Source organism: Pipistrellus kuhlii, unplaced genomic scaffold (assembly GCF_014108245.1).
Source record: "Pipistrellus kuhlii isolate mPipKuh1 unplaced genomic scaffold, mPipKuh1.p scaffold_m20_p_20, whole genome shotgun sequence".
NCBI classification, from domain to species: Eukaryota; Metazoa; Chordata; class Mammalia; order Chiroptera; family Vespertilionidae; genus Pipistrellus; species Pipistrellus kuhlii.
This window is the reverse complement of record NW_023425516.1, coordinates 13,869,914-13,897,583: the sequence shown is the minus strand read 5'-3', so window position 1 is coordinate 13,897,583 and position 27,670 is coordinate 13,869,914. Positions and strand designations below refer to the sequence as shown.

The 27,670-nt window shown below is 51.8% G+C and overlaps 2 protein-coding genes across 15 annotated transcripts in view; both read right to left on the bottom strand.

Annotated features, from left to right (window-relative positions):
• Positions 1-9,261, bottom strand: part of PITPNM2 (phosphatidylinositol transfer protein membrane associated 2) — a 93,462-nt gene extending 84,201 nt beyond the window's left edge. For 2 of the 4 annotated variants that reach the window (XM_045585551.1, XM_045585549.1), the window contains exon 1: positions 9,117-9,261. The gene's annotated coding sequence lies outside the window, so the exon portion shown is untranslated. The remainder of the gene's footprint in view (positions 1-9,116) is intronic. The other 2 variants (XM_045585548.1, XM_045585550.1) reach the window with 2 other exon arrangements.
• Positions 9,262-11,397: 2,136 nt separating this feature from the next.
• MPHOSPH9 (M-phase phosphoprotein 9) overlaps positions 11,398-27,670 on the bottom strand; it is a 38,117-nt gene continuing 21,844 nt past the window's right edge. For 7 of the 11 annotated variants that reach the window (XM_045585539.1, XM_045585538.1, XM_045585537.1 and 4 more), the window contains 10 exons: positions 27,180-27,244; positions 24,345-24,446; positions 21,283-21,408; positions 20,735-20,910; positions 19,548-19,694; positions 18,707-18,827; positions 17,887-17,990; positions 17,070-17,293; positions 16,718-16,786; positions 11,398-14,209 (listed from right to left, as the gene is read on the bottom strand). In XM_045585539.1, the coding sequence (XP_045441495.1) occupies positions 14,099-14,209; positions 16,718-16,786; positions 17,070-17,293; positions 17,887-17,990; positions 18,707-18,827; positions 19,548-19,694; positions 20,735-20,910; positions 21,283-21,408; positions 24,345-24,446; positions 27,180-27,244 (1,245 nt within the window). In that variant the 3' untranslated portion in view covers positions 11,398-14,098. Of the gene's footprint in view, positions 14,210-16,717; positions 16,787-17,069; positions 17,294-17,886; positions 17,991-18,706; positions 18,828-19,547; positions 19,695-20,734; positions 20,911-21,282; positions 21,409-24,344; positions 24,447-27,179; positions 27,245-27,670 lie in introns of those variants that run through there. The other 4 variants (XR_006742363.1, XM_045585540.1, XM_045585541.1 and 1 more) reach the window with 4 other exon arrangements.

Genomic DNA, 27,670 nt, shown 5'->3' with positions numbered 1-27,670 from the left:
CGACCCAGTACCCGCCACCCAGCCCAGAGTCCGTAATCAGGCCCCTTCCTTGGAGGACAGGAGGCGGCCCGACAGCCCCACCCGGCACTCGCCTGCCCGAGAACGCGCCTCCCAGGCCGGCTCCGAGCCCCTTCACAGGAGAGGTAATTAGCCTAATGAAGGCAAGTGTGACCTAGCGAATCGCAGAGACCTTCCGCTCTGACTCAGCCACCCTCCCGACTTCCAGCTCCTGGAGCGCTGAGCCAACCAACCGGAGTCTGCCGGGCAGGAGGCCCTGTGGCCCCGGCCCCGCCCCTGCGGCCACACCGGCTGGAAGTCAGCGAGGGCGCAGGCCCCCTGGGGCAGGACACACGCCTGCCATCTTCTCCGGAAGCCGCACCTCGGAGGGAGGGGACCTCTGGCAGGTGGAAGTCACTCGGAGCCCCAGCGGGTGGAAGGCCGGCCTGTGAGTGATGGGAACCCAGGCAGCCCCTGACCGGAGCAGGGCAGCACAGACAGCTCCTGCAGCCACCCTCCTCCGGCCTCTTGCTGCATCTGCACAGCATCCCTGGAGTGAGGATGAACTACCCCTAATCTCTGCTGCTTGGACATGTCTTCTGAAATATATCCCATATAATAAAAGCCTAACATGCAAATCAATCAAGTGGCAGAATGAACTGTCGCTATGACACGCACTGACCACCAGGGGGCAGGCGCTCAATGCAGGAGGCAGCTGAGCAATGATTCTCTCTCATCATTGATGTTTCTCTCTCTCTCCCTCTCTCTTCCTCTTTGAAATCAATAAAAATATATTAAAAATAAATAAATAAATAACTCACCCTGACCAGTTTGGCTCAGTGGATAGAACATCAGACTGAAGGGTCCCAAGTTCGATTCCAATCTGGGGCATGTACCTTGGTTGCGGGTACATCCCCAGTAGGGGGTGTGCAGGAGGCAGCTGATCGATGTTTCTAACTCTATCTCTCTCCCTTCCGCCTCTCCCTTCCTCTCTGTAAAAAAGATCAATAAAATATATATATTTTTAAAACTCTCTATGGGTAAGTCCCAGACATCAGGGGTTTTAAAACAAACAAATAAGTAAATACATAAGTAAATAAATATTATTTTAAGTTGGGTAGACAAGGACCCCCCCCACCTCGGGGCCTGTTGCCACCGCCTCCTCCAAACAGTCACCAGGCCACTGTGCTGGGCACCGGAAACTCCAAGACCCATGAGCCAGGGTCCCTCCACTCACAGAGCAGCTGGGCCAGCCCCGGACGGCCCCTGGGGTCTGACGAGGGAAGAGGTGCCCTCTCCGAGAGCAGGAATCTCAGCAGCCGGCAAAGTCATCGTCAAGGTCACCCACTCGGTGACACAGTGAGCCTAACACCCTCCGCACACCAGCCCTGCAGCCACCAGGCCACCTGGACACCCAGTGTCTGGGAGCCAGCCCCCGGCTCACCGCCCGGGTCCGAGTCCTCGCGTCTGAGCCCTCAGCGCACAGCCCCAGGACACTGCGCTTACAGGGAAACGAGAAGCCATTCCTCTGGATGGAAAGAAAGGTCACACCCTTGGACTTGGATTTTTCCAAAGCTCCTTCAGGCTCGCCTGCGCCTAAGCTTCTGAATTCCTTTCTCTCCCCCCTGCTGGACATTCCTCAGGACCGGGCCTCTATACGGAGTGGGGCTGAGTAACCGAGGTGAAAAGAAAAAGAGGCCCGGCCGGTGTGGCTCAGTGGTTGAGCATCATGCCAGGCACCACGAGGTCACCAGTTCGATTCCCGGTCAGGGCACACGCTTGGGTTGGGGGCTCCCATCTCCAGGAGGGGATGAGCAGGAGGCAGCCGACTGGTGTTTCTCTCCTCAATGTTTCTATCTCTGTCTCCCTCTCCTTTCTGCTTCTAAAAAAAAAAGAAAAGAAAAAAGCAAGCCCTGTTTGGTTTGGCTCAATGAATAGAGCATCAGCCTTTGGACTGAAGGGTTCCAATTCTGGCCAAGGGCACATGCCTGGGTTGTGGGCTTGATACCGGGGGGGGGGGGGGGGGGGGGGGGGGGGGGGCGCCATGCGGGAGGCAGCTGGTCCATGTTTCTCTCTCATCGATGTTTCTGGCTCTCTATCTCTCTCCCTTCCTCTCCGTAAAAAAATCAATAAAATATATATATATTAAATAAAAAAGCTTTTATTAAAAAAAGAAGAAGAAGAAAGGAAGGAAGGAAGGAAGGAAGAAAAGAAAAAATCAATGAGAACATATTGGAAAAGAAGAGAAAAATGGGTGTCACCGGGCTCTCCGCCTCGGCCGGGAGGCAGGACAGACTGTGCCGGTGCGCGGCCGTCGCTGCCCTGAGTCACCCCGGCCGCCGGCGACCAGAATAAAAGCCGCCGTTCTCCTCCAGCAGGCGGGCACCCGGCCGCATGCTAATGCCGCATCTGGGAGCCAGGCCCCGGCGCCTCCCACCCACCCTCCCCCGTTAGGACAAATGAACGGGCTCCTTCCCCAGCCGGCCTCACACTGACCGCGGTCCGGACGGAAACACGGCTCGCTGGGGGAAACGTGCCCGCGGAGGGGGGACGGGGCCTCGGGGTGCCTGAGGGTGAAGCACCCCCGGGGCCTCCCTGTCGGGTTCTTAAGACGCAGCCAGCAAGGCCCCGGTGCCCCGCGGTGCCCACGGCCGCTGTGGGGGAGGCTGCGGCCGCCCCGCTCCCCGCCCGCTCGGCCACACCGTCCCATACGTCCTGTCAGACACACAGCACCCATCGGCTCGCTGAGATGGGTGCCCAGGAGTGAACCCAAAACGAAGGCGCCATCGCTGCCTCCTCATCCCATGGCCCAGTGGTCCCGTGTGGGACCGGCCCACAGGCAGAACGCTCCCCGGCCCGGTGCCGCCCCCACCCATGGGTGCTGGTGTGCGGTTTTCAAAGGGCTTTGAGATGGAGCTGTGGCGATGGCCCAAGAGGGGAATATTCTAATTGCACAAAGTGTTTGGTTTTTCTCCCTCTTTATCACACACACACACACACACACACACACACAAAACCGCAAGTGAAAAGTTAACTCTCACAAAGTGCCCAGAAAAGCAATTACATCCCTTCAGCCGGGCCCCAGGGGCCAGTGGGCGGGGCCGAGCGGGCCGTGATGCCTGCCCCCAGGCCAGCCTCGGGCGGACGGGAGCTGTCCCCCGTTGAAATGGGAATGGTCACCTATTTCCACCCTAACACCCACACCCCTGTTCCTGGCCCCCCCCACCCCCCCACCCCCTTTCAGACAGCTTTTATTTATTTTTAAAATATATTTCATTGATTTCAGAGAGGAAGGGAGAGGGAGAGATAGAAACATCAGTGATCAGAGAGAACCATGGATCGGCTGCCTCCTGCACGCCCCATACTGGGGACTGAGCCCGCAACCAAGGTACGTGCCCTTGACCGGAATCGAACCTGGGACCCTTCAGTCTGCAGGCTGACGCTCTATCCACTGAGCCAAACCAGACGGCTTTTAAAGGGGCAGGAGGGGCAGCCAGCAGTACCGGCTGAGCTGGCCCTCCCTCCACCTGCCTCACCCAGGACCCCGGGGCCCGGCGGGCCTCCCCGGGGCCGGATCCCGCTGTGACCCGAGGTGAGGCCAGCAGGCTGCAGGCCCTGACCCCCCCTCCCCAGGGCAGCAATGGGACGGAGCTCGCAGCCAGCCAGACCCTCAGGGGACCGAGGTGAGGCGGGGGCAGCCCAGCCGTCAGAGGAGGAAACGCCACCCTTGGCTGAGGACGGAGTGGGGAGACCAGCGAGCGAGCAGGACCGTGCGTCCTCCCGCAGCGGCTCCGCCCAGGGCCCTGAGCACAGCGGTTCTGGAAAGGCTTCCGGGAGGAGGGAGGACTGGAGGCCCCGGGACGCTGCCTTCGGGGACCAGTGCTGCTGGAGGGGCCGATGCGGACGGCGGACTCTGCCTGGGACACCTCCCACCGGCCCGCCTGGGGCTCGTGGAAGGAGAGGTGGAGGGAGGGAGCGCATGCCCCGATGCTTCTCCTTTTCCCGGAACCTCCCCGTCTGCAGGCCGGGGCCTCCCCGGCCCCAGGACTCCCTAAGCATCAGCGAGGTGCCTGCTCTAGGCGCCGGAGTTACCCCAAGGGGGGACGGACCCCGACACAAAGGAGGCAGACGCACCCCCGCCCTGGGAGACAGGAGGAGGGAAGACTCTACCACAAGCGCACCGCCGGGGGAGCTCAGGCTGGAACCCATCCGCGACGGGTGCGAGTCCCGGCTCGGCCCGGGCCCTGTGCAAGCTCAGGTCACTAACGCAGGTCACTGCGCCCCTCGGAGCGGCTCGCCGGTCCCCGACTCGGGGGCTGCGTGCGCCAAACCAGACAGCTTTTAAAGGGGCGCGAGGAAGCTCTGTGCAGGGCCCATCCTCACGACTCAGATCCCAGTTTCCAAGGCGCTGACTCGCTGAAACGCTCCGTAACCCCGGGCCCAGCTCCGGGCGCCTCGGAGGTCGTCCGCGGGGAGGAGAAATGCTGAGTCACCTCGGGGACACGTTCCCCGCGGAGGTGGAACCGGGGACCCTGCTTGTTCCAGCTCACACTGTCTGCCGAGTGCCACGGTTTTCACACTTTGGTGGGGGTTTTGTTGGGTAGTTTCACCGTTTAAGATGGCCCTCGTGCAGTGCATGGCCGGTGTGGCTCCGTGGTTGAGCGCTGACCCATGAACCAGGAGAGATCAGGGTTCAATTCCCGGTCATGGCACCTGGCCGGGGTGCAGGCTTGATCCCCAGGGTGGGGCGTGCAGGAGGCAGCCGATGGATGATTCTCTCTAATCACTGATGTTTCTCTGTCTGCCTGTCTGTCTCTCTCTTCCTTCCTCTCTCTGAAATCAATAAAAATAAGTTTAAAATGGCCCCGCATGCCATCGGGGGTCCCTGAGCACAGGGTGGCTGTGCTGCGACGTATCTTTTGGAGAAAGCGTGCGTGTTCGAGGAGCTTCGCTCGGCTGCGTGCGTGATGGCGCTGCTGGCCGCGATCGATGTCCGTGAACCAACAGGGTCTACTCAGTAAGGCACATGTGTCAAACACGAGGCCCGCGGGCCAAATCCGTCCCGCCAGGCCTTGCAATGTGGCCCGCACTGCGCTGTCATCACTGCACTCCGCTGCGTTTCCATCACAATGACAGTTTATGACTGTTCAGTAAACCATTCGGCCCGCGATTTAGGCTGGATTTTAGATTTTGGCCCCTTCTCTGATTGAGTTCGACACCCCTACAGTAAGGCGTCGTCTCACAGGAGCACGTCACACAGGCGGACAAACAGGGAGTGCCGACGAAGTCACGGGACCCGCACCCCCAGTTCCCGCTGGGAGCGCGGGCCCGGGGCTCACGCACTCGGGGTCCGTGGCCCTTTGCGGAACAGAGCCGCCGTGAGGGACAAGGCTGGCTGTCCTCCCTGGGGGTCTGCTCTGGGGGCCACCGGCCGCCCGACTCCCGGCCCCTCCCCCGGGGAAAGGCGGGGGGAGGGGGCGGGGGGGGGCGGCTAACATCAGCACCGAAAGCAAACGCCATCTCCTCCCAACAGGCAGGGGTTTGTCAATGTGTTTGCCGGGCTGAGCTCAGTGAGGAAGGCAGGACCTCAAACAGGGGGCTGGAAGGGGGGCAATGGACAGGGCTACTGCCCACTTCGGCCCGAGCTGGCAATTAGGGCCCCGGGTTCCAGGCTGAAGGGCAGCTCCCTCCTCCTCCGCTGGCCTCAGCTTCTCACCCTCCCCAGTGGGGTGCAGCCCCCCCTCCGATTCCAGTGCCTCCAGGCTCTCCCTCAGGACAGCAGAGGATCTGAAAAGGCGTCACCAGGCTTCCCATTCTACCCCCCCCCCCCCCGACCAGTTCTCTCCTTTCCCCCCAAAAAAGACCTGTTCTGATGGGGGGACTTGGCCATAAACTCAGATTTCAGACTCGAACCCCTACACCCTTCCCAGGAGCTCTGGCTGTCACACGTCCACCCATTCCTCGAGGCCTCTTCCAGGAAGTCAGCCCTGACTGCCTTTCCCAGAAAGGGTGTCTCCGCGTCTGAACTCAGCACTGAGCACACACCCGCCCGCCCATGCGGCGAGCCGGCCGGCCCCGTAGGTGCCGCGTCCCTTATCAGATCTAATGTGCGTGTCTGTCCGGTTCTCCAGAAGTCTTTTGTGGGGACTGGTAAAGAACACAGACAGGCAGCTCTACACACACACACACACACACACACACACACACACACACACAGACAGTGCAGGGGAGGAGAAGTGGGCAGGCTGGCCGTGAGGGTAAGTGAATACAGTTGCTAAATGGAATATCTGGCTGGACACTGAGCACCTGCCCGCCAGGGGGAGGAGGTGACCGAGAGGTCAGAAAGGAGCGTGGGGTGGGGTGGGGTGGGGTGGGGTGGAGTAGGGTAAGGTGGGGTGGGGGAGGGTGAGATGGGGTAGGGTGGGGTGGGGTGGAATAGGGTAGGGTGGGGTGGGGTAGGGTAGGGTGGGGTGGGGTAGGGTGGGATGGGGTGGGGTGGGGTAGGGTGGGATGGGGTAGAGTAGGGTGGGGAAGGGTGGGGTGGGATGGGGTAGGGTAAGGTGGAGTGGGGTGGGGTGGGATGGGTACAAACCCAGACAGGCTTTGGGGGAATCAATTCACCTCCCTGTGTGTCTCAACTCCCACCTCCGGGACCCGGGGGAGGACTCCTGCCTACCCCGCAGGGCACGTGGGCAGGGCACGTGGGGCCGGCCACACACACACACACGCCCTGTGCGCGGGACAGATGACAGCGGCTTTCTTTCCTCCTCCGAGGAAGCAGCCCAGCCCCCCTAACGCCAAAGTGAGTCTTCCACAGGAGACCGTCAGAGCCTCGCGCACAGGGCCCAATGCCCGGGGGTCAGGGCGAACTCCGAGGCCTGGTTCTCTCTGACGGCACCCCAGGTGCCAGGAAGCACTTAATCCACGGCTGGGACCACCTCGGAGCGCTGAGCCACCACCACCACCACCTCCGGGCGGGGCCGGGGCCGGGGGTCCCATAAGCATGTTCCCGCAAAGGGCTGATGGTGGGGAAGCCAGGCCATCACATGGCACTGACGGCCTGGCCTGCCCACGGCCACGGGGAACGGGAGGGCTGCCCCTGCCGAACGGGGCGTGCGGTCCCGAAAGCAGGATCTTGAGGCAGCAGAAGCTTCCTCTTGTGATTTCCTCGAGGCCGAGTCAGGGGCTTCACCGGATGGGAGGGTTCCGGGACCACCTGTCTGGTGTTAACACAGGCCCCCGGTGGGGGTGAGGGGAGGCCAGAGCCGCCCTCCCCTCCCCTTACCCTCCGGGGCACACCCCCCACCAGGTAGCTGACAGACACTCTCCTGAGCGCCCATTACGCCCACCACGGGCCAGGCCACAGTGGGTGCAGAAAAACGTGACTGGGCACCGACCCCCTGGAGTCCCAGGCTCACGGGGAGGCCCTAACTGCCATTCTGCTTGGAAATGGAATTAGGGGCAGAGGGTGGAGGGAGGCACTCTGATGACACGCTGATAAGGGGGAGGGGCGGGGCCCAGATTCTGAAGGGCCAACCAAGACCCAGAGAAACCGAGGGCCTTGGCTAGTGTGCTCCGTGGTGAGGGCACTGCCCCATGCACCACAGGGCCATGGGTTCAATTCCCGGTCAAGGGCAAGTTCATTCCCAGCCCTGGTCGGGCTGCATGTAGGAAGCAACCCATCCATATGTCTTTCTCACATCAATGTTTCTCTCGCTGCCTCTCTCTTCCTCCCCCCCTCCTCCTCCCTCCCTTCCACTCTTTCTAAAATTCAACGGGAAAAATATCCTCAGGTGAGGATTAACAACAACAAAAATAAAAAAAGAGGAGAGAGAAAGCAAGTGAGCAAGTGACAGTGCAGCTTGTACAGACGTCAGGAACAGCCAGGCCTGGCACCCCGACTCCCACAGCCCCGGCCTCTCCCCTCCGCCTGCCACGCGGACAGAGAGAAGGCCCGCTCCGCCCGTCCCGCCCCGGGGACCAGGGCCTGTGCGGCCTCCGGCAGAGCATGTCCTGTCCCCGTTCTCTGTCCTCTGGCAGGTCGCTCCCTGCAGGAAACGCAGCCCTGCCTCCCTCCCTGCCGTCCCCCCCGGGAAAGGAGGGAGAGGAGAGGGCTGCCCAGCTCCCCAGCTCGGCACCCAGGCTCCTCACAGAACACAAGGGGGCCAGCGGCTGCTAGCCGCCCGGCCCGGCCCCGGCCCTGGCCCCGGTGGGGAAGCCGGGAGGGGCCTGCTCCATCCGGCCGCTGGCTGGGCGCCGCGCTGGCCCGGGGCGGGACGGGGATGAATGAAACACCTGTCTCCATGGAGCTCAGTCCACAGGAAGACACACCAGCCTCCACGGTCCCCATCCAACCGGAGAAACAATGGCCTGGGACACAGCCCAGCGGGAGGGAGAGCAGACAGGGCGTTGGGGGGAGATGCAGATGGGAGGCCTCTGAGGACTCGGGGTGGGGAGAGGAAGCAGGCCGGAGGCTGGGGAGCCGCCCAGCCCGCACTCCGGAGGGAGGGAGGGAGGGAGGGACAGGGGTGCAGAGGAGGGCCCCAGATGTCTGTGCAGGGACCCCCAGTCCCTGAGGGGGGACGAAGCTGGGGAGCTTGCGGTGGTGAGGTCTGAGCAGCGAGCCCACGGTGTTTACTCGGAGGTCCAGTGGGTGTCCGGGGGGGATGAGCGCCGAAGTTTCCCTCTCGTCCCCTGGGCCGGGCCCGGGAGGAAGGGGCGAGGGTGGGGCTCCGGGCAGCTCGGGCTGCAGCAGGGGTGGGAATGGGGCAGTCAGCCCGCCAGCCCCGGGGAGGGGGGAGGAGGAGGGACAAGGGGGCGCTCCTCTAGGTCCAGGCCCCACACCACCGCCGAGCCCAGGGCGGGAGGGGGAGCGGCGGGCCGGGCGGGGGCTCTCCCGCCGCCTCCTCCAGGCCCCGCGCCGCACGCACCTGCCCGGACCCTGGGGGAGGGGAGTCTGCACCCGGCCGCCCCCGACGGAGAGGGCACGGGAGCCCGGGGGCCGGGGTCCCGCGCGCCCGCCACACCCTCCCCTCCCGCCGGGCGGCCGGGCCGGGCCGGGCCTCTCCCCGCGCGGGCGGCCGGCGCTCGGGGTCCCCGCGGGCGGCGGACACACTCACCCGCTCGGCGGCGTCGCTCCGTCCCCTCCGGCCGCGCCGGGCCGCTCACGCCGCCGGGGAGGCGCCGGCCCCGCGGCCCCGGCCAGGCCCCCGCCTGCGCCCCGCGGCTCCGCGCGCCTTCGCCGCCGCCGCCAGCGGCCCCCGCGCGCGCGGCCGGGCCCCGGGCATGTGCCGCCGGCGGCGGGCGGGCGGGCGGGCGGGCGGGCGGGGCGGCGCACGTGCGGGCGGCGGGCTCTGCGCTCCGGGCGGCGGGCGGCTGGACAGCTCTCGGCCGGCGCATTCCCTCAGGCGGCGGCGCGGCGCCTCCTCAGGCCGCGCGGGGAGCGGCGCCTCCGCCGGAAGGACCGGCCGCGGGGGCTCCGCGCGCTCAGCCGGCGCGGCCCGCGGGCCCCGGGCCCGGCCCCGGGCCCGGCCTGGAGCGCAGACTCACCCCTCAGCCGCGTCTGCCGGGCCTCGCCGAGGGCCCCGGGGAGGGGAACCGCGGGCTGTCACTCCACAGCCAAAACAACGCGGGCGTAAAAGGACATCGCGACGACCGTGATCCGCCGGAGAGGAAGGACAGACCCGGGGAGCACACGGCCCCGGGCCCCACAGGCAGCGAGGACGCTGCGGGCGAGCCGGACCGCAGCTCCATAGGCAGTGAGGGGCCTGGGTGTGGGGGCCGCGGGCAGCCGCACAGACTCAGACATGGCACCCAGTGTGTCCTAGACAAACAAAAGGGGGGGGGGGGGAATGCAGGAGCTGCGGGGGTTCTGGGGGCGGAGGGCAGCCCGAGGCTCAGCCCCAGCTCCAGAGGGAACTGGGAGCGGGTCAGACACAGCTGCATCGCCTGCGGGGGCCCTCAGTTGGGGAGGGGGCCTGGTGAGATGGAAGGGACGTGATGGTGTGGGGATTGGCAGGGGGACACACACACACCTGGTGGCCAGGAGCTGAGGTAATGGCATTGGGCAGGACACACCTACAGCCCAGCAGCCCTGGGCCTATGTGCGGGCCTGTGTGGCGGGCGGCCTTGCAAACTCAGAGACCTGAGTAACCTCAAAGGATGGTGTGAGGTTAAAACTTTAAAAAAATATATTTATGTATTTTTGTTGATTTCGTAGAAACATCCATGATGAGAGAGAATCGTGGATTGGAATGCCTCCTGCACGATTCACACTGGGGATCAGCCCACAACCCAGGCGTGTGCCCTGACAGGGAACTGAACAGTGACCTCCTGGTTCATAGGTTGACACAACCACTTGTTTAACTAAAAGCAGTTTATGGTGGATAGTCATGTCTCAGGTCGGCATCTTCCCTGAAGAAGGTTCATCTTTACCTATGTGAGCCTGTCGTCTTTTTGCATCTGCAATAAATTTCATTGGAATGTCAAAGAGTTTTCCTTTTTCTGGACCCCTCCAAACAGGCAACACTCTCATTGTCAATGAGTTCATCACTGTCAACTACTTTGCACCCACCTAGTAAAAGAAGTGTCTTATCATTTTACTTTTTATTTAATCCCAGAGGTTTCCGTTTTGCTTTCTCCCTCCTCCCTAATCTATCACCAACGGATTTCATGTAGCCCACATACGCCTCCTATTTTGATTATAAAGTGTAAAACAAGGTGCAAAAATACCATTCTCTGGAGCACTATCTCAATGTGTTTTTGCTTCCCAGCTGTTGTTGACAGGCTCAAATAAACTCACAAAAATTCTTCTCAGGTTTGCATGTTTCTGACGATGACATCTGTCCCTGTCAGGCTAGAGTTCAAGGAGGCCAACATGAATTCAGATGAAGGCAAACCACCAAGGCTCTTCATCCGCCCAGTGACTGTCATCGGAATTGGAGACGGAACAGGCCAGGAAAGCCACTGAGACACAACTCGGCCCAAAGCTCTGGTGTGAAGATGTTCAGAGACAAGTGAAGGTGTCCCAGCAAATCCCAAACCCTCAGCTCCTTCCGGCTAAGGCCCAGGGAAGAGCTTCCGGAGCACACAGGTCTGTGTGAGGCCTCTGTCAGTCAGTCAGTTGGAACCGAGCACCTGGACAAGTGTCACCCGGACCCTGCCATGATTGCTCTCTCACTGGCAGTAACTCAGAGAACTTAACACCATTAAAAATCAGACCTTGGGCTGGTTCGATTCCCAGTCAGGGCATATGCCTGCATTGCAGGAGGCAGCCAATCAATGATTCTCTCATCATTGATGTTTCTCTTCCTCTCCCTTTCTCTTTGAAAAATATATATTTTCACCCCATAGTTATACATACACCCCATAGTGAATACATACAGTAATATCACCAGATAGTTCATTTCCACAAATATTTATTGAGTGCCTGTTTGCAAGAAGGAAGAGACGGTGTCTGCTCTCGCGGAGCTTACAATTTCATCCCTCCAATGTCGGATGACATTTAACAGCAGCTGCAATGAGCACATGGCTTTGTCTGTCAGTGGCACTCTGTGAAGAGAGTCTTCCTCGTTATTCATCACTGTTACAGTGAAATTGTGAGTAAAACATAATTATCTCTGAAGTCTGCAGTCCAAGTGGTGACCCGGTACACAATGTCCAGCCAGTGCAAACGTATGGCTTGATTCCTCCTCTGTGAAAGGGGTCTATGGGAATAAAAACACAGACGGGAAGAGAAGAGCTTGGAACACTGGTGTAGTTTGACCTGTTATCAAACGTCTGCAAAGTCTGTGCAGTACAATCGGTTCCTTCGGACCCTGCGAATCTCACGACCCCTTGAGAGCTCCTAAGCGGGGTTTACCTCTGACCCCTAAAGAGCTCTGGGTACACATTTGTTTTTTAAAGCTTCTTATAGACTCACAGCATGTTAAAATTTAATGAAAAACATTTGAAATATCTAAAATGTTGAATTTTATTACATATATCAGTGCAGAGTTCAGAATTCAAACAACATTCAGCAAAGCACCTGGCTTTTCTACATTAAAAAGGGGAGTGTAAATAAGTCTTCATTCATTCACCTGACACGCAGTGGCCCTGCCTTGCTGGCCATCACCTTGAGATGTCGCATTATGGAGCACTCCAAGGACCATGAGTTTCATTACATTGGCATTTTTTTTTTTTTAAACAGCCTATATTTATATCAAATAACCCTCAAGGCACCAAAGAAAAAGTGCTTTCTTTAATCTTACACCTAACAGCTTATCAAGTTTATTAGTGATTTAAAAAAAATCACATACCAAAGGAAATCTCATTTAAACTCCATGAAACCTCTTTTTTCTTTTTCTTTTTTTGCTAAGAGGTCGAGAGAACATCTTGGACCACCTCATGGAGACGTCAACCAATCCCAGGGAGTTTTTAAGTCAAATGCTTAGAACACAATCTCTTTTTCTATTTTAAAACGTGCCCAACAGCCACTTGAAAGGCCCATTTCATTCCGGACGAAGCTGAAATGTGCTATTTACTGAATACACACCAAGCACTAGGCACTTGACAGAACTCTCCCGGAACGGAAGTCTCGTTCCACCACTAGCTCTGAGGCAAGCACCCGGTGTGGCCCGGTCTGCCAGGCCCGTCCCCTGCTGCCCAGTCTGACAGCTACTGAAGGGGTACGAGGGGGCGAGCCCATGTAGAGCTGATTTGCTTTTCAAAAGGCACTTATTCTGTTACTGAGGGATTCTGAGTAGCTGGTCTTTACCTGGTGCAGGAGTGGGTGCTCAGAGGGAACTTGAGATCCTTGCCCGAGGGCAGCCATACACCCTAACGGAGGGGCTTGGTGCTTTATAACTAGTAATTGCTACCAAGAGCCAGATGAGGCGGAGAAGCAGCTCAGAAGTAAACCAAAGTCTAATACCTGAGCATTTTTAAGAACTAGACTATGAAAGCTTGGAGTGAGTCTGTACAGACAGGAATCGAGTGTGAACATGTGGGCATGGGGTTCGGACTGGCCACTGAAAAGAGGGCAGCTGAGCAGCCTGGACTTGACCGGCCGTCAGGACGCATAGTTGCCAGTGCTGCTGGTCAGAGCCTAGGCTCCTGCCCACAAGCTGCTCCTGGGCGCCAGGTCCCGCCTGGCGGAGCTGGAGCCATTCACACACTCCCTTCTGCTCCCAGAGGCTGCTCTGACTAGCCTGGCGCCCTCACAGCAGCCACCAGGGGAGTCCTTTTTCTTTTTGGCAGGGCGGGGTGGAGGGGTCAAATCTATGCAGGATGACTGGCACCTGTGCCCAGGGAATGGAGGAAAGGGGCTCCCTGTTCAGCCTCACTGGGTGGTCCCTGAACTTCATCAAAGCTTATCTATCACTGACCGTCAAGGGCGGGACACAAGTTACATTCAGAATGTTGGGCAGAGAGCTACAGCCCTCCGTTTAACTTTCTCTGAAAAGCATTATATATGACAAAATTAGAAAATTACATCTGTTTTCTTTCCTTACAAATAATAGAGTTTAAGGGAAACAAAATGAGTGAGTTATCCATGCAGTTTTGAAAGCTTTCCAGCGTTCCATTATTGCTGATATTGCTGTTATGACTAATCTAATATTCACTCTAAGACAAATGTGTCAGACAGGAATTGCATTAGTGCTTTTAAAAGCTCAGAACAACTAAATCCAGAGTGTGCTGTAATTTCTTTTGCATTCAGCGTGGATTAGCCTACCATGATGAAAACTGTTCTGAAGCATTTATTTAAAATTAAAAAAATCATATTCACAATGTCAAACAAATTTATAAAACTGGTGCGCAGGTACTGTGAAAGGATGAACACTATTTGTTTAGAGACCAGCAGCCTCCCATGGTCACACTTCCTTATTCCTGATATAAACTGGAGATATATACTATTTAAAAATAACATTTTTTAAATAGTAAAATATACAAGATTCCTGAGCATAACAAAAATATCTTGGAAATATGTGGCCATCAGAAGTATAAAAGAGTGAGTGTCATGATTGTAAAATTACGGTGGGAAGGGCTAGAAACAATAGAAAACGCTCCGCCTTCCCGAGGACGTAATTACACGTCAATGCACACGAAGCGGCTTGTTTAATGGCTACACGGGGCGGAGGTGCGCGGAGGAGCGCAGGACGTGGAACTTCTTCAGCGTCATGCGCACCGAGCCCAGCTCGCGGTTAATCCGCTCCAGGCGGTCCTCCAGGGCTTCCTGGGCGGAAAGACGGGAGAAGTGTCATTAGAATGTACACCGGGTTCACTGGCTCGTTACCACGAGATGGGCCTTCTTTTTGGCAAAAGAACAATCCTGTATATTAAAGGCTAATATGCAAATCAACCGAACAGCAAAACAACCGGTCGCTATGATGTACACTGACCACCAAGGGGCAGACACTCAATGCAGGAGCTGCACCCTGGTGGTCAGTGCGCTCCCAAAGGGGCATTACCACAGCCAGAAGCTGGGCTCATGGCTGGCAAGCGCAGCAGTGGTGGCGGCTGCTGCAGTTGGACATCCCCCAAGGGCTCCTGGACTGCAAGAGGGCTGCAGGGCGGGCTGCGGGACCCCCTGGAGTACATGAATTTCATGCACAGAGCCTCTAGTATAAACATAAAACTGATTATTTTATTCACATCTTTATGTCACTTTTTTAAAACTGCACAATGTGAAAACTTTTCCACCACCCAAGTAACTTCTGCTCCATACCCTCAGCATGGTCACGATGTGGGAGTTCTAGCAACAGTGACACAGGGATGGGAAAGAGCCCTAACCAACCATGCTGAGCTGAGAAAGCACGGCCCTCCCCGAGTTAACAGACACCCGGCGGGCGGGTGCTGGGTTCCAGGTGCTCAACAAACAGGTAACTTTCTTCTGACAAAAATGTCGAAGTTAAAAGGAAAAATAACATCTGGAGGAAACTTTCCCAAGGAACAGATTTCACAATGAGTCGATGAAACAACTGTGACTATTAAAATTACCTGGAATATATAGGGTGTGCCCCCAAAATGTATCCACACTTTAGCAGTGGATAGCTCAATCCTAAAAAGGAAATATATTTAATAAACACTGCCTTTAGAATTATTCAAAGTGTGGGTCTACATTTTGGGGGACACCTATGTACTTATTATGTTCGATACTTTATTCAGTATTAACTCCAATGGCATCCTGCAATGAAACTTTAGGATTTTCTCCTTAACGACTTTAATTATAAAAGGACTACATGTTCCTTATAGAGTATTTAGCAGACAGATGAGCAAAAAGCAAGAAATGACTACTGTTCTCTTTACTCTTTTCCTGCAGATATACTCCCATCTTTAAGAAAATTTTAAAAAGAATTCATCTCTCCACTTCCAAATGTTTTGCAATCGAACTGGTCTTGTTATATCGTTCTACAACACTGTTTTAAATTAAGTGCAACATTCCATCCGATGGACCATATTTAACCTAGGATCTTCTAGTAGAAATGTAGGTGACTTCTAATTATAGCTATCACAAACAAGGCCGCCAAAAATACCCTTACACATCTCTCCTTGGTGTATCTGTGCGAACTACCTTAGGAACCATTCCCAGACATGAAAGCGCCAGGTCCAAAGGGAGGCAGAGTCCCACCACTTAGGACAGCTGTCAGCCGTGTTCCGGGGAGTGGGACACCGCCCATTGCACCTGCAGGGTGTGCCAACATGCTTTCCCCCCACCCAGGCACTGTTTTTAAAAAATACCTGCCAATGTTGGTGCTTTTGTTTAGATGTGTGGGTTTTTTATTCATTGCTGAGGCTGACTACTTTCCACATATTTTATTTTGTTCCCAATTTAACTTTCTCACAAATCAGATACCAGCATCCTCAGCCCTTTTGGCTGCCCTTTGGCTTCACCTGGAGCTGAAAGAGCTCTGACATTCGGGGTGGGCAAAGGAGGCTCACAGCTGTTCAAATGGAAAACACAATAATAAGAAGAGAAGCTGCACCGCACACCATCCCGTATCTGAACAGAAACTAGAGCGCTTCGAGCCTCACTGTAAGAGCTCAGGACCACTGTATAAAATACATGAAGCAAATGTTTCAGACAGACTTAGGATCGGAGCACCAACATTCTCCCGCCTTCCCAGTAAACTATTTTAAGAAGTGTTTTGTGTGTTGCATCTTACAAATCTTTGAATAACAACTTTCAAGACAGCAAAACCAATAAAAAGACTTAAAAGTCAGGTAAAAGGAGAAGTTAGTGCTCCAGGCCCTGGAAAGAGCCCGTGGCTGTTCTGTGTCGACTTCCTTCTGGTGTTGCAGTGCAATCTGGTGACTAGCTTCCCCTGAAGCAAGGCCCGGAGGAGCCGACAGGCCGCTCCACAAGGACACACAGTGCCTGCCGTGTTTACATGTTACAACGTGAACAGTCTGACTGCCCTGTGGCTCATGCACTTCCATTCTTGGCCACGCGCTGTCCACCTTCTCAGCGATGGAACCACACTGCCCTCTGCGGCGAGACCATGTGTTCCCACATTCGTTTCTCAAAAACATACGTGTGCGGTTTTCTTGAAGTGCAAAGGTAAAATCAGTTTTTAATACTGAAAGCTGGCATGCAGATATGAAATATGCTATGATCACCAAACGCTTCCTACAGAGGCTGAGTTCTGAACACCTGTGTCCACGTGCCTAAAAGCAAGATTTAAAACCATCTGGTCAATGGGGCGGCCGGCCTCCGAAGCAGACTTAAACTGAGACACCTCACCTGATTTAATCTCGTCTGCAAAGTGACTCGTCCTCCCATCGAAGGCATCCGACTGAGGGCAGCCTCAATCTGTCAACACAAAAGGCTTAATAAAGACCGGGAGAACTCGCATTGCTGACAGGAGCTTATCATAGAGCGAAGGGCAAGACCTCAGCCTCCGAGTCCTTGTCCGACTCTTCCCCGAGTCCCGCTGCCACGATGCGTAGCGCCACCTCAGCTCACAACTGTGGCTTTGGTGTAAAATGTCCAGCAAATTCCTGGGGTGGGTGTCACGCACTGGCTCCTCTGACCAGACCTTAGCCACAAGCCTTAAGTTCAGAAAAAGAGGTAAGCAATGTTTTGTTGCCTTTACCTGGTCTTTTTCTTTTGTAAGTTCATCAAAAAAGCGTTCTGTTTCCGCCAGGGTCCTGATCTTCGCGGTGTACTCGAAGTCGTGGGTGCGCGCTCCGGCAGCCGGACACTGTGCGCCGCCCAGCTCGCCGGACCCCTCGGCGCCCTTCGCTCTGCTTGGCGGCAGGTCAGGCGAAGAGCTATGGCTTGCATGGGTGTCGGTGGCTTTTTCTGAATATTTTTTTTCTGTCAGAGAGAAAAATGCCTTTGATTTCTTATCAAGTTTTCAAATAGCTTGTAAACACACTTTCCCTTCACTTTCTGGGAAGAGCTGCTAGGGGCCAAGCAGCAATGAGGAGCCAAGTCCTCCACAGAAGGTTACTCAGAGCTGCTGCTCCACAGAAGCCAGAGCTCTGCCCTCGCTGGGACAGGCCTCCTTAAACGAGCCAGGAGACTCCCCGTAACCCTAACTTCAGCACACTTCAGAAAGTTTAAAACTGAACAGCACACGTATGGCAACACAAAAGGACGAACCACGTGACTCCATCTACACTATCTTACACCTTTACTCCAAACTAAGATATAAATAAGAAGGAAAAGATTACCCAAAGCCAAACTCTCTGTGGAGAGGAAGTGAGGACAGGTAGCAGCCCCCGCCCCTCCGTGTCCCAGCGTCTCACAGAGGACACCCACACTGACACAGGTGAGCGCTGGGAATGCTTATCTTTACCAACATACTTAAAGGCAGGATATTATCGTATTTAGAAACTTGGGAAGATACCAACACTCACAGAACAAATGACTAAAATCAAAACTAAGAATTTTGTAGGAAAAGATACCTTCCGAGTCATCTAGAGGAAGAAACTGGAGTTGTTTTCTTGGATTGGTACGTGGTAACGCAGACACGGGAACAGTATCTAAATCATCCAAAAGTATATCAAATCTATTGAATGAAGCAAGTTACTTGTGAGAAAACACTGTCAACTCATGTTCCCTATCGCCACTAGAGATGAGCTGGCATCCAGGTAACTCACTCACTGACGTATTTTTAGAAACAAACTGGTCATATAATTTTTCAAAACTGAAATCTAGTTTGTTTTCTAGTACAAATCCTATCGACATACCCAGACTTCCAGGATAGTCTCCTGTCTGACCTCTCTAACCCCCTCACGGAATCAGCAGGGCAGCTGTTATCATCCCTGTTCTACAGAAGAGGAAGCAGGCCCACTGCGCTCGAGGAATTTCCCAGGAGCCTCTGGGGCGGGCTCAGCAGGAGCCAGTGGCCGCCCCGGAGCGCACCCTGCTGACCACATCAGTGAGGTCACCTCTCAGGAGCCCAGGGCCAGGGCCACACCGGGACAGCCCACAATCTTGTACCATAAAACTTTTCAGGAAAACAAACAAGTACTGTTCTACAGCCAAAGCCGGGAGGAAGGGGCTCTGAGATGGTGCTGAACTTAGGAGTAGCCAGTTTACACTGTTACAAACTGTAAACTGTACATAGTATTTTTAATTTTTATATGACATTCATTGATATGATTTAAAGCCAGAGAGTTCCCATTAACTGAAAAATTAATGATAGCTAGAGGTATATGTTGACATTTAAAAAAAAACAAAACAATATATACATATTTTATGCTACAATTTTAGAGGACTTACCGAATTGGACTGCCTTCGGTTTTGCTAAGCAGGTGGCTAAATCCTGGGGACAAATTTTCTTTAGGGGACCGCTTTGGACTATAAGCCACAGTCACTGGTGTTAACATAATCTCTCTTTTCGCTAGAGAAGAAAACGAAGAGGAAATATTCTTTTTCTTCTCTATAATACATGTGTCATATTGGCAGAGCATATTCTTCAAAGAAATATCATTTCATTGAAAGACAAATAAGAGTACGAAGAATAAAAATGAAATAACTCCTGACCCTGACAGCAAGAGGGGACCAGAGCCAGCATTTCCTGCAGCAGACTGTAGCTGCAGCACGGGCTCAGAACTGGTTTTTCAGGATTTTGGAAGTGGACTGGAAATAAGATGGAAACGCCAGAGCCCGGTGGACTTCCCTATAACATAGTCGTATAGCACGCTCCTCAGCTGCTATGAAAGTGAAAATTGAGGATGGAAATCCAGTGTTCAGACTTGACAACCATCCCTGTCATTGGCCAAAGAGAAAGGTGACTAGTGGGAGTAACCTTAGGTAAATGCATGCAGAGAAGCATCACTCTGCGGCTGGCTTCTATTTGTGTTTGAGCTAATGTTTAATTAGATATTTATCAACTCTCTCAAAACTGTGCAGTGGCATTAGTTGCAAAAAACTTGCTGGACACACCAACAATCTCACAAAATAAACTTAGCATTTTTTCAGGTACAGTCGAGATCTGTTGTTCTTGGACAAGGTCACGGGTCACATTTAGGGACCTGTATTCAGAGATCCGGTGCAAGGGAGCGTGTTAAAGGAGCCGGGGAATGTGCCCGAGTGTGCCCGAGTGGCACCTGGCTCTTACTTGGAGTGCCGGGCTTGCGGTTGGAAGGCGGCAGGGAGGACGACCTCTGCGCGGCGCAGTTAGGCCTCCGGTGTCTCTGCTGGGCGCTTTTCTCTGGGGACCCACTCGCACCGACAGTCGTTTCAGTTTGCCGAGGATTCACCAGTTCTGAGACAAGAGTAAAAAAAATCAGTAAAAAAAAAGACAAGCCCAACTTCACTCATCTGCCTTTATTAACAGATGTTCACCGGCAACAATTCTTCTCACTGTGTAGGTTACAATGATTATTTGCACAAGCACCACGTTATAGATAACAATGCCTGATGAAGAAAATGTGGGCGTTTGTAATGCATTCATTCTGGCTCCCTGTTTACAATTCAAGGTGATTTTTCAAGAGTTTATTTTTAGAAAGCAGGTCACTAATTTATTTACGAGGAGATACAGTTTTGGACGCTACACCAAAGATGTCAATGATGTGATTACCAGGCCTGACCAAGTGAGCAGAGAGGAAGCATGAGAGGAGCTGCAAGAACCTGGACCCATGAAAACCAGCATGAAGATGCTCTGGCCCCTCTGCCGGGTGCTCGGGAGCCTAGGAAGGCAGAACAGGAATGGCCCAGACTATGAGCATCAGGCGCCTGTCACAGCTTCCTGATGTGTGCAAGTCAGACAAACTGATGCAGAAATTTTCCACATGTCATTAAGAATGCCACAGAAATCTTTAATAATCAGAATATAGCACATAATCTGCTTTTATAAAAGGTAAATGTTATGCCATGACTGTAATAAATTATTCACTAGGGATTTGATTATTTATGAAATGGAGGTGAAGCAGCAATAAACTAAACTAATCTTTTATTTCATCACTGGGGGAATCCCATTTTAAAGAGAAAGTAATATAGTTACAAGGAAAGGGGAAAAAACCTAAATCTCTTTAATCTATCTATCTATATAAAAGCCTAAGCAACCATACGACCGATTGACTGCTCGACTAATGGCTATGGTGATGCACTGACCACCAAGAGGCAGACACTCCTTGCAGAAGCTGCCCTCTAGTGGTCAGTGTGCTCCCCCAGCCAACCTCCCACACGTCCCTCCCTGACACTGGCCGGCCCTGATCTGCCCCAATCACCCGCCAGGCCAAGGACCCTGCCCGTGCACAATTCGTGCTCTGGGCCTCTAGTATAAATGAGAAATAAAATACTTACTATTTGAAGTGTCCTCTCTTTCTGTCTGTGTGCCCCAATTTTTAAATATTTTTCCTTCTTCAAGTTCTTTTAAAGCTCTCATGATTGGTGCATCTGAAGTCTCTCTTTGTTTTTTTACCAATAAGTTTGTTGGTGAACTTCCAGGTGAAGAATCCTTTTCCGGAGGAGAATGGTACCTAAATAATAATTGTAAGACACATAGTGCTATGGACAGAATATTGTGGCCCTGCCTCCCAACTCATACAGAAGCCTCAGTCCTCAGTGTGATGCTGTTTGGAGGTGGGGCCTATGGGAATTAATGGAGTTTAGATGAGACCAAGAGGGGGTCAGTGCCCCAATAAAGAAGAACAAACAAGATCCCTCTCTCGTGTGCCAGAAGCACAAGAGGGGAAGCTCTGCACAGCCCACAGAAGTGAACTGTCCAGAGGGCACTAGTCTCTCAACTAAAAATAAAAACCAGGTCCTTAAAACTGAGACATTAGGGGACAAGGAGAAGGCTCTAGGAAAACACCACAGCCCCTAAACATGACCTTGGACAGTCAGCTCACCCAGGAGCGCCCGTTTCCTCCGCTGCCGTCCTGTCCAGCACGCCCAGGGGCTGGCCGGTGAAGATCGAGTACTCGGCCCCCGGGATCAGCCACTTCCGCCTGCTGACGTCGGGGGTGGTCAGTGTGCTGTAGAGGGAGGAGTGTTGTGGGCGTTACAAGGTTTGTGCTTCCACTTAAGCTGAGTATAGATGAAACACCTGGCTTCAAAGAGTACTCCCATGCTTCCACGGAAACTTAAAAACAGCAGGTAGCATCTCTTGATACATGAATTCTACATCTCGGTTCTAAGACCATTTCACGTTTCTGTTATTGCTGATCATAACTGAGCCTCGGTTGAGACTCAGGGGCTCTCACACCCACACAGCTCCGCACACCCCACCGGAGAGTGCCCTCTGCCTCCCGCCAGCCCCGGCACAGAATTTCTGCTCTTACACTCTGCTTCTGAAAACCGAAACGGAGCTACTACGACTGAAAAACCAACTTTTAAAGGTGCCTTCATTTTAATGAGTTGAGTGTTCTCCTTTCTCCACACCTTCTCTGCCCTCGTTCTGGGAGGGCCACACGCACAGGCTGTCCTGGCCTCGCCAGGGGCCTGCTCTGCTCCTCCAGTGAGTCCAACACCACCGGCCTGGTCTCCACAGGAATCAATCCTCCAAAGACTCCTCTGGCGCCCTGTGCGAGCTCGGCCTCCCTTCTCCTGTGTCTCAACCCCTCCGAGTCTCTAGTCCCGCTCTACCCATCCTGGGATGCACCCCGACTCCCTTCCCAGCTCGCCCTCAGCCACAGCTGACGCAGCCAGCACCTTGGCCTGGGCGAAGACACTGACTTCTCGATATGTGATATGTCGCTACAAAATCACTCTCACCATCTCAGCCGGACACCCAACACGGCTGGCAACAGAGCTCCCTGTGATGGGCGACTGTCTCCCGCCTTCTCCTCTCTCCTCTCACTGCTCAGCCCAGCCTAGACCACCAAAGATAACCTCGCATGGCACTCCAGAGAAAACCCAAAACCGGGAGACCAAGCCTGCCTTCCTCTCTCTGCTTGCTTCCCGCCACACTTTCTAGGAGTTGCCTCTTTTACCTACTTACATTTTAACCCCAGGCACTCCTTTTCCTCAACTTTTTAATATATATATTAATTTCAGAAAAAGAGAACATCAAATGAGAGAATCATTGATCAGCTGCCTCCTGCACACTCCACACTGGGGATGGAGCCCATAACCTGGGCATTTGTCCTCCTGGTTCACAGGTCCATGTTCAACCACTGAGCCATGCCAGCTGGGCAAAACTTTTACAATAAAAAACATGTCAAACAGTCTTAGAAGATAACAAAGAAAACTGTAACAAACACCCGCCCACACTCAGTTTTAACAAATGGTAACATCTTCCCCTACTTGTCTGTAGTTGTAAAACACTGATACATGGTATGCTTGTATTTTTTAAGTTACAACCAAGTTATAATGCACACATCCCTGAGTGCTGCTGTTTACTCGGCATCACCTTCGAGGTTGATCCCTGTGAATCAGAAGGCACTGTCGTCATATTTACCCCCAGTGTGAAGGACCCACGTCACGCATCCTCCCTCTTGGTGGTGGGAGCTTCCCTTCTAATGGATTCCTTCAACAATGCTACAGTTAACAGGTGTAAAAATTGCTCTCAGTCTGAAACAGGTTTGGCTCAGTGGATAGAGCGTCAGTCTGTGGGCTGAAAGGTCCCAGGTTCGATTCCGGTCAAGGGCATGTACCTTGGTTGCGGGCACATCCCCAGTAGGGAGTGTGCAGGAGGCAGCTGATCGATGTTTCTAACTCTCTATCCCTCTCCCTTCTTCTCTGTAAGAAATCAATAAAATATATTTTTAAAAATAAGTAAATAAAAATAAAAACATAAACAATTTCCAGCCTGCAGACAGGACTTAGGCACCAACCATCCGCATTAGAAAACCTTGCTTCTTCACTTTCTCTCAGATTTTCAGAGTGGACTCTCCAGATACAAGTGGGATCCTCTGGTGCCTCTTCCATCTCACTCTCCCCAAAGCTGCTGTTGGTTCTCTCTCAATGTTCAACTTCAGTTATTTACATAATTTTTCTTTAATAATTCACTATGTTCTACCAGCAAAGATCTAGGAAAAGTTTCTCATTTGACAACTGACTTAGGTTAAAATTCACAATTTAACAATCTTTTTCAAGTAACCATAGTTACAGTTATGATCTACTCATTTTTTAAAAAACATATTTTATTGATTTTTTTATAGAGAGAAAGGGAGAGGGATAGAAAGTTAGAAACATCGATGAGAGCTGCCTCCTGCACACCTCCTACTGGGGATGTGCCCGCAACCAAGGTACATGCCCTTAACCGGAATCAAACCTGGGACCTTTCAGTCCGCAGGCCAATGCTCTATCCACTGAGCCAAACCGATTTCGGCTAATCTACTCATTAATACTCTTTATTTACCACCAAAATCATAAATTTAAAAAAACACAATTCTAACATGGGAAACGTATTCTGTAAATGTATCAAGACAATGCTGAGATGATAGCAAAGCTCATTTTGAAAAAGTAATAAGAAAAATTCACATAAGCTAATGAAAATCTACTGTCACATGTCTCACAACTAATGTGGGAAGAAAATACCTGGTCTTTTAGGGCTAAAAGATGGTTTGAGATACTTCAATCCAATGTCCTTGTTTCCACAGATAATAAAATTGGGCTCAAAAAAAAATTCAGGGATTTGCCTAAGGTAAATTTCCCTAAGCTGGGCGGAGTGAGAAACAAGAAACAAAAAAAAAGTTGTTACAATGGCAAATTAAAAAAAAAAAAAAAAAAAAACATTAAAAAAAAGAAGTAGAACACCCTCCTCCCCTCGCTCCCAGTCAGTCTCTCCCTCCTCCAGGAAACGCATCTGCAGGAGCCTGTGCGCTGGCTGAGAATGAGACGATTTTAAACACCAAATTCTCTGGGACATCAGCCCCAGCGTTCTCATGGTGCAGCCCAAGGAGCTTCTGAGGGCGACAGAAGGGCGCACCTGTTTCTAGCTTTGCAGAGATTAAACAAAGTCACTTACTTGCCACGTGTGGGTCCCATGGGAGCTCTAGACGTATGACGAAGACTTAACATATTTTCATGCTCCACTTGCTTGACCTGAGCTTCAAGTTTTGAGATCGTTCTGATTCAAAGCAATAAAATAAATGTAAGTACATTTCAACAAATTTAAAGAGCTCAATTACAAATTACTGATTTAATAGATCCTTCCAGAAAAGGGGAGACAAAGGAGCTGCAAGTCCATAAAGCTTTCCCAGTAAAATTCCATTGTTTAACTTTACAACGTTGACAAAGTAAAGGAGAGTAAGTAGAAAGGCAAGTGCATTCAACTCTACAGAGGAGCACTCATCCTACATCTGAAGGAAAAGGAACAAAATAGATGGACTTAATCTAGCAAGTAAAAAAAATTATAAATTTAACTATAGATCAAAACATACAACATATAAATTAAATATAAATTATAATATTCAAATAAACTGCAATTCTAACATGTTTAATATGTACACATACAAGCACATGAAATATATTTAGGTAACACTTCCAAGGAAGAAGAAGCAGGCTTAATTCCCAATAACAGAGCCACTAAAAAGAACTCCTAGTTTTAAATTATGTACCTCATTGAATTTGTGCCATGTTCAGAATAAAAGCCCATTTTCAAGTTACCACCAGAAAATAAATACTCTAGCCAATTTTTTTGAACATGTCTTAGTTCTTTTAAATTTTGCACATATCCTCATCTGATCTTTTTTTCTTTTTTTAATCCTCACCCAAGGATATTTTCCCATTGATTTTTAGAGAAAGTGGAAGAGAGGGAAAGACAGAGGGAAATATGTTTCTCTCACATTGATTGGTTGCGTCCTGTACATGCCCTGACCAGGGCCCAGGCCAGGGAGGAGCCTGTAACAGAGGTATGTTCCCTTGACCTGAATCAAGCACGGGATCCTTCAGTCCACACAGGCCAACGCTTTTTTCCTTTTTTCTTTTTCTTTAAATAACATATTTTAGCCGAAACTGGTTTGGCTCAGTGGATAGAGCGTCAGCCTGCAGACTGAAGGGTCCCGGGTTCAATTCAGGTCAAGGGCATGTACCTTGGTTGCGGGCACATCCCCAATGGGGATATGCAGGAGGCAGCTGATCGATGTTTCTCTCTCATCAATGTTTCTAACTCTCTATCTCTCTCCCTTCCTCTCTGTAAAAATCAATAAAACATATTTTTTTTAAAAAAATAAAAATAAATAACATATTTTGCTCAAGAGCTTTTATTTTATTTAATTTCATATATTTTTATTGACTTTGGAGCAAAAGAGAAATGGAGAGACAGATAAAAACATCAATGATAAGAACCATTGATAGGCTGCCTCCTGCACACCCTCTATTGGGGATCAAGTCCACAACCAAGGCATGTGCCCTTGACTGGAAACGAACCTCAGAACCTTTAGTTGGCAGGCCAACACTCTATCCACTGAGCCAAACCAGCTAGGGCTGATCTTTTTTTTTTTTTTTTTTTAATATTTTATTGATTTTGTACAGAGAGGAAGGGAGAGAGATAGTTAGAAACGTTGATGAGTCATCTATCAGCTGCCTCTTGCACACCCTCCACTGGGGATGTGCCCACAACCAAGGTACATGCCCTTGACCGGAATCGAACCCAGAACCCTTCAGTCCCCAAGCCGACGCTCCATCCACTGAGTCAAACCGGTCCCGGCTGATCTTTTTTTTTTTTTTAAGGTAAGAGTTTCGTACATTTAAAAAAAAATTTTTTATTGATTTTTAGAGATAGAGGAATGAGAGGGAGAGAGATAGAAACATCAATGAAGAGAGAGAAACATCAATCACCTGCCTCCTCACACCCCGTATTGGAGATCAAGCCCCAAACCTGGGCATGTGCCCTGACTGGGAATCGAACCAGCGACCTCTTGGTGCTTGGATCAAAGCTCAACCACTGAGCCAAACCGGTACAGCCTCATCTCATCTTTTAAACTCAAATTCTTAGCTTTCCCATTGGAAGGAAGGTTTGAGAAAAACTTCAGATAAGGCCACTAACACTGGAACTGAATGAGCAGAGAAAGTCAGACAGCAATCCTGTCCTCTCTACGGGAAGTCCTGAAGAGTGCGGTAAAAATCTCCAAATGAGGGACATTACTATCCCCAAATATAGAAACATGCTTAAAAGCCAATTAGTAATATAGAATCATTTGCCACTGGGACAATTTGATTCTATTCTTACCTAATTAAGCAAATCAGATCATGAATATAGTCCCCAAGACAGGTCTTTAAGAAAGCAGATGACCACAAATAGGTGGAAATGCTGTTTTGGGGGAGCATAAAAATATTCAGAGAATTAGACTGCTTCTTAAAATTCTTTTCAATGTTTTAATATCAATTAGATGTTATCTAGCCTGTGAAAATACATAATATTTGGGGAAATGTGCACCTCTCAGGAAAAACCATTGATATATTCTAATCATTTAAATATCTTCGGCTACCTTGGGCAGTGTGGCTTAGTGGTTGCGTGTCAACCTATGAACCAGGAGGTCACAGTTCAATTCCCAGTCAGGGCAAATGCCAGGATGTGGGCTCAGTCCCTGTTGGGGGCAGCCAATCCATGATTCTCTCTCCTCATTGATGTTTCTATCTCTCCATTTTTCTTCCTCTCTGAAATCAATTTTTCAAAAAAGTTAAAAAATATTTGGGTAATATCAAATATATTTCAATGTCAGAAAGATTAGGTAAGGTCTAATCTCAAAATGCTTGCAAATCCTCAAGAAAAACTTTATTTTCATCACTGTCAATATAGACACTTAGTTAAGTGCTAAAAAATTATCAGAGGTGTTTGGTAGTAAGACAATGCATTTACCTTTTCAAATCAGAAATCTGAGTCTGTGCATCAAGCAATTTGTTCTCGGTTGTATTTAATGTATCCTATGAAAATAAAGGAAAAGTTCAGAAAACTGAAGTATTCAAATGTAGTCCTTTTACTTAAAAATGCAAAACACAGAACCAACCTAAGGCTGCACCAGAGAGCTACAAAGAAAATCATGCAGATACGCAATGGCCTCCACCAAGCCAGGCAGACCTCCCGGAAGAGGAGGGGTGAGTGGATGCTGGTTCACAGACAGCTGTGGGGCCCGGAGGGCCATGTGGCCTGCTTGACTGGAAACGGTCCAGTGTTAAATGGACACATTTTAACCACAAACCTGACTGAAGTCTCAGTAAGTGGAAAAAATCCCTGTGATAATGAGGTTTCCAAAGTAAGGCCTGGCCCTGACCCCCAGAATTCTTGGTGGCTGGGTTGGGCAGGCGCTTTCACTAGCCGTGAATAATCTCAAGCCGCACTTTCCGCAGCAG